Raw genomic sequence first — 6409 nt, 5'->3', positions numbered from 1 at the left:
GCTTACCTCCATGACTGAGTTTGAGCCAAAGGCAACGTTTGTTGTCATTGAAGTTCTAGGGCTGAGACTTTTAAAGTTAGAACCAGTTCAGGAGCAACACATCACCCACACCTGTGTTTCTATCTGAACTAACGTGGGAGGAATCCCTGCAAGCAGTAATGGAGACTTTACAGTTTTTGAGAGTATATATTTTTATTTCAATAGGCCATAACAGCAGTACAGATATGTCAAAGATGTAAAGTTGGAAAAATTTAACAATTAATCACATATTTACAATGAAAATAGAATCCAAGCAAAGCTTAGACTAAATAATGCTGGTGCTTGCCTTCCATTAAAAATATAAAAATGATTTGGTTATTGAAAAGTAAAAAAAATATCAAATATGTTATGTATGTTTGACGTGATTATGAATGTATAGCCAGTAGTAAACAGTATGTCTATAGTGGTTAAAATCCAGAGCTACCAAAGGTATTAAAATCACATTTAAGCAATTATGCCATACGTATCTGAAGTCACAAGCTTTCACATGTTACAAAAATTTTCAGCAGACTTGAGATGCCACCACTGTGTGGTTTTATGGCTGGAACAGATCGCAGATGGCCAGGTGTGTTTTAGACACAGAGAAGGCTGGGTATAGAGGGTCAGAAAATTGGTGCTTATAAGAATGCAGTAAAGCAAGACTGCCCCCTGCTGTCACATTAAAGAATGATAAACTACCCTCTTCAAAATCAAGAAAGAGTCCCACTCTTTGTAGCCCATTTGCCTTCACAGGAACCGACTCCTTGTTATGAATAGCTTCCACCTTCTTTTTGTCACAGGCCAGGCACCAAGAGTAAGAGTTGAACCCCAGACGAGAGCTGTCCTTTTGGCCTTTCCTTTCAATCTGACCCTGGCACACCCCCACCTTCCAGCGGCCATCATCCACAGATAAGTCCACCTCCCAGTACCAGCGGCCCCCCTTCAGGGCTTGGGACGCTAGGACCTGTGGGAAGGAGCTGAAGCGAGCTTCATGCTCTGTGTAGGCCTGCTGGGCCTCACCGTAGGTTACCCTTTTGTTGTCATCAGACAGTTGCAACTTTGGATGGGCTGTATCAGCGTCCAAGAGGGGAATGGTGCCATCTGCATGCAGGAAAAAAAATTCAGTGTGACTAAACATGCCATATTTGGGCCTACAGGGCACACAAAATATCCTGCTTTAAGTAATTGTGATTTATCACTTAGAGACACTTAAGCAGCATTTGTCTTACACAGTAGCCTGTAAAGGTCTCTGTCTTTGCCGGGTACAAGGATGACGACTGTGTCCAACCGTTTCTCTGTCCACCTCTGCAGGTAATTCAGTCGGGCATGGTCCACTTCCTCTGGAGCCTTAAACTGCTCCACATAGTTGCCCATGCCACTAGTACTAACGGGGAAGAGTCAGTGGAGAGAAGACAGAAAGCATTAAACATGTAAATAAAATATGTTTAGTTAAAAGGTACTTAGCAGACATCAGCAAAAATAAAATACGCTGTAGTCTCTGAATACTGGCGTTTTACATGAATGCCCCAAATAGTGAGTTTCTGAGGGATGCAATTTGATTTCTGCTTACAGGGAAATGATCATTTCCTTTTGAACAACCAACGTTTTTGCTGTGGGACATTTTTACAAATGAAAGTAGACCAAGTAAAGATGTTCAGATTCAGTAAATTATCCAGAGAAAAAGAGACTGAATCTGAACGGATATGTTAATATAAGTTTTTTCTCTGAGGAGGGTGAAATGATTTCAGACACTCATTGTCTACTCATGCTACAGTTAGCGAGCAATCTGCTACTTTTCACACAACAAAGTAGAAGATAAACCACTCACAGTTGAGAAATCCTGCTGTATTCCTGCAGTCAAATACAAGAAAAGAGCTTGTTTAACAAATATTCATTAAGCAAAAAATCATGTTTTTTTTTTTTTTTTACTAATAATAGCAGTAATAATTACATATATTCTTATAAAAGTAATTCTCCAAGCATCAAACTCACCATAATGAAAGCCTGGTCCTGAACTTGTCTGTCTCCCTTGGCATCAGCAAGACCCTCTAGAGTGTGGAGACTGCTCTGGATGGACTGCAGGGAGCTCCGTAAATGGCCGAGTTTCTCCTCTAGTCCTCCCAGGACCCTGTTCTCCTCCTTCGTCACACACTGAAGAGCTGATTGCTCCTCCTGCTCCAAGGCCTCTCTGATGGCTCCGTACTGCTGCTTCACTCCTGCATGTGCTTCAATTAAAACCCCCTGGACAAACAAACACAATCTAAAGCTCTGGACCTGGTTGCAATATGCGTAAAAAGGTGCTGCGATCATAAGTGGACAGCACTGATCACAGATGTGGATGCACTCGTGACTGAATTAGGTCACTTCTGTCCACAGTACTGAACATAATCTGAATGCAATCCATCTTAGGGATGAATTTTGAGACCACCTAATGCACCTGACTCTGCACAAGCAATAGAGTTAGCACCAGGATGTTTTCTCTCCCCTGGTTTTCAGAAAAAATACAAAGAGCAGCATCACTACTCACAGTATTAATGCTGTGCAACATTTTTAACTGGGATTGTATGACATACTTAGTAGTCAGTGTCTTACCTGCAGTAGACAGAAGTCAGTGTTCTTAGTTTGGAAAAACAAAAGCATTCTCTATGGGCAAGAAAAGCTAGAAGAATAAAGCTACCAAAGGATAATAAAGCTACCCATCCCCCCTCAGAGAGCTATACTGAAGATGTTTGCACAACATCACTTCTGCATCAGTTTACATTTTCTAAAATGTAAAATGTCCTTTAGCAACACGGTCGTGGTATCCAGTACATAATATAATAGTTTTGCTGACTTTCAGGCACAACTATGTATGTGTTCTAACTTTTTAATCCTCAAAGCATGCAGATTACTGTGCATACTCTACATTTATGAGTCATTTTATGATGTTTTATGTTAGTGAGAAGGGTTTTTTCTTACTCTGAATGTCTCTTTCTTCTGTGTGAGCTCATTCACTCTGTTCTTCACTTGCTGCTCAGTCTCCTGCAGCTGTTTGATGTCTTCTTTCAGGTTTGCCTGGAAGAAACATCCACAAAGATTCAAAAGAAATCAAGACTTTACTTCTGTCATTCATCTTTAATCACAATTATACTTTAATCCACAGTCTACAGATGACAAATATCTCGAGTTTAGTACTTTTTTTTATTACTCAGGCACTTTATTTGTGCAGAATCTAATCTAAAATGATATACGTACACATTATTTTCAGGTTTTGTCAACATTTAGTGACCAAAAATGTATCTGGATGGCAACATTTGATTTGGTTTGTCAGGTTAACATAAAATTTGTTGCATCTTTTTACCTTTGGGTGACAGAAAAGCACATTTTGGAATATGCCAAATAATTACTATGTACAACAAATTAATCCATAGGAAACACCAGGTTAAACGATGCAAATACAACTGAATGTATGATGCTGCTATGGAGCCAGAACTCACCCTGAGCTCTTGCTCTGCCTCCCTGATGCTGATGCAGATGTGGTTTTGGTGGGAGCCTATGACCCTACACACAGTGCACACACACACTCCACACTGTCGACAGTAGATGCGGTTGATCTCCTGGTGCTCATGGCACCTCCACAGTGAAATGTCCTCCATGGGAGGAACCAGTGTGTGATTCTGGAAGACAGGGGAATCCAGGTGGGGCCGCAGGTGTTCTTTACACATGGAGGCCCCGCACACCAGACAGGTCTTCACCGCTGACTGATAACCAGTTTTAGGGCAATAATGACAGGGGACAGGGCCAGTGTTTTTGTTGTCAGGCTTTAAGAAGACACCAACGCGGCTTGTGGATTCTGAGGCAGCTGCAGCACTCTTATTGAGTATGAACTGTGTCTTGCTGGCTTGCTGTGCTGGTGATGACTCTCTAACTGGAACTGAGACCCCAGGATGGCTATCAGAGTTGGCAGGTGAGGCAAGTTTCTTTGGTGAAACCTGAATTCTTGTCATAGGTCTACCTTTCTCAGGGGTAGCAGCAAGAGGTGAGTCACATAGATCTACTTCACTGGAGCTGTCGGAGTCATCCACTAACACTGAATTATTCTGGTTTTGCTTGACTGGAATAACTTGTGGCTCACTGCTTGTGGGTACAGCTACTGTGCTGCCAGAGTTTTCACTCTGGACGGGGCCATCACCTTGCTGAGCCTGTATAGATGCTGAGTTTGCAGCATTTTTGGATGCCCCCACATCAGTTGACTGCCCTGGTTCATCTGACAAGACAATGATGGGAGTCTCATTGTCGGTAGACGTCCCACCAGGAGACTCTGCAGTTGATCGCTTTGTGGCAGGTTCCTCTGAAACGGGTGTGTTAGCTTTTCTCTTTCCAAGGAGTCGGCTGGTGAGTGAGGGCCTCCTTTGCGTTGAGATGTTTTCATAGTTGCTGGATGCACCTTTACAAAATCCAAACAACACTGGTCAGAAAGAATGTTAACTAAATACCTTAAATTGACATCTAGAGGCTTCATTGAATTAAACTGTTAGTTTAGATTAGAGATGTTGCTGCCACCTTGCTGCAAATCTGACAAATAGTTTTTTTTTAAAGTGATTGGACTCCCTTTTTCAATTTGGCTTAAAAAAGTAGATGGTGGTGTTTCAGTTTTTTTTTTTTTACATAAAATGTCTACTGAAATGAAGTTGGCTGATGCATACACTGGCTCCACTTCAAATACTGATTGATGAGATTCTTACAGGACTCGTTTTGGTTGTGGATGAAAAGTATGAACTGTTGGCATATTTAGAGCAGGGTGTTTGATGCATAGTCACTTTCATGTTGTTTCTTTTCTCTTTGACTCAGATAATGACAATAATGTGATAATAGTAAAAAAAAAAAAAATAGAAAAAAAAGCTTTATAACTATAAACATCTTTTTATTACTGTGTTTCAACTGTTTCTGATTACCCGAAACAATCTATTCTGCAATATGTCTGCAGTTTACTTATTCTGACATAAATAGATATATGAACTAACACAAATTAAATAAAATAAACTGTAAAAGAAAGCATCCTTACAGTTGTTAATCTTATTAACTATAGTATGTAAAAACAGACAAGTTGTTAAATGTAGTCATGAAGTTAAATGTCAAGATTAAGGCATCACTGTTGGGTATGGAAGAAGAGAAGAAGCATTTCTTTGTGGGGAAGAGCTACCGGTTACCTTCCAGATTAAGATAACCAGATTAAATAACGACCCACCAGAAGTTTGATTGTAAATGCTGCCTACAGATTTAGACTCGGATGAGCGATCTGGTTGTATAAAACACAATATTCAGTCACAGTGACGATAACACTACAGCGTATGATGGAGGAAGTCTGCAGTGTTTAAACATGATAATTTTATATTGGTTAGATTTGTTGTATCCTCCGGTAAGGGAGTTCAGTGATGGACAGAGTCGTAGTTAACCTGGTTAGTTAACCGTATAAACTAGTACTAACGCACTAACTTGCTGCTGCAATTTGTTCTTCAATCACATACGTCACTTCCATCCACGGTACCGTGCGAGCGGGAGACCTGACGTTAGCTAACTAAACTCCGTCAAACCGTGACTGTTGTATTTAACCACTTCATTAAGTTTAATTGTAACCGTCATGTTAAAATGTCCAGTATTAAACTGCGTTAACTGTACCTGTATTACTGCGAGACGGCCCTGGTCGACTGGGGGTCTGTAGCCGTATGAAATTGCTATCAAACGGCAGAGTCGGGTACACTGTTTTACATTTCCACTCAGGACAGTGGTATGGCCCGTTCGGATGAACGCTCCACAAATCTCCAATGCATCGTCGGCAGAAACGGTGGTTACATTTCAGGGTGACGGGGTCCCGGGTCATCTCGTTACAGAGAGGACACCTGGCTGGTGTGTCCAACGCTGCCCCCATTTTGTTTTGGTTAATGTTTAGTCTCAGTTTCCGCAATGACAGCGAGGCAGAGGCGGAGCCAAGAATTTGAATTTTCACGCACCACAGCGAACGTTATACATCCATGAGAAGTAGTAAGTTACATAATATGTCGAAGCATTTGAATAAATTAAGGAACAAAAAGAATATATCGCCTGTATTGAAGCATTTCACAGCCTGTTCTATAGCAAATTTCTCAGTGATCACAATACATTTTAATATTTGTGAAAATAGTCTATGCCTGAGCCATCTCTACCACTTATGTAATGCCAAAAAGTAAATGTTTATTATCCCATTATTCTTTCAAATTTTGACACTTCTCCTGTTTCAACATTATTAGCTGTCATCTCAAACAACTGTAAGAAAAAAACAAACACACAAAAAACGCTGCATCTTATTATTATCCAAAGGGGTGGCAAAAAGGAAAGAAACGTCTTCTTTTGTTTTTTTCTTAGTTTCAACTTT

The 6409-nt window shown here is 40.6% G+C and overlaps 1 protein-coding gene across 1 annotated transcript; it reads right to left on the bottom strand.

Annotated features, from left to right (window-relative positions):
- Positions 1-292: 292 nt before the first annotated feature.
- Positions 293-5949, bottom strand: si:dkey-29p10.4 (tripartite motif-containing protein 14). Its single transcript, XM_041997364.1, has 7 exons — positions 5677-5949; positions 3495-4444; positions 2977-3072; positions 2011-2259; positions 1847-1869; positions 1248-1402; positions 293-1119 (listed from the first exon to the last, which is right to left on the bottom strand). Exons 1-7 carry the CDS (start codon positions 5924-5926, stop codon positions 575-577), a joined length of 2268 nt encoding a protein of 755 aa, XP_041853298.1. The 5' UTR covers positions 5927-5949; the 3' UTR covers positions 293-574.
- Between the last annotated feature and the right edge of the window lie 460 nt (positions 5950-6409).

This window comes from Melanotaenia boesemani, chromosome 10 (assembly GCF_017639745.1).
Source record: "Melanotaenia boesemani isolate fMelBoe1 chromosome 10, fMelBoe1.pri, whole genome shotgun sequence".
Taxonomy (NCBI): domain Eukaryota; kingdom Metazoa; phylum Chordata; class Actinopteri; order Atheriniformes; family Melanotaeniidae; genus Melanotaenia; species Melanotaenia boesemani.
The sequence above is the reverse complement of the archived record's forward strand: the minus strand, read 5'-3'. Positions and strand labels throughout refer to the sequence as shown.

Bases quoted from the DNA above. Each gene is read 5' to 3' on its own strand.
- si:dkey-29p10.4 (XM_041997364.1), bottom strand. From the start codon at position 5,926: ATGGGGGCAGCGTTGGACACACCAGCCAGGTGTCCTCTCTGTAACGAG. The intron at 2,260-2,976 runs GTAAGAAAAAAC...TTGTTTGTCCAG, and splicing joins AGAAGAAAGAGACATTCAGA to GGGGTTTTAATTGAAGCACA. The intron at 1,403-1,846 runs GTGAGTGGTTTA...CTTCCCCGTTAG, and splicing joins TACAGCAGGATTTCTCAACT to TACTAGTGGCATGGGCAACT.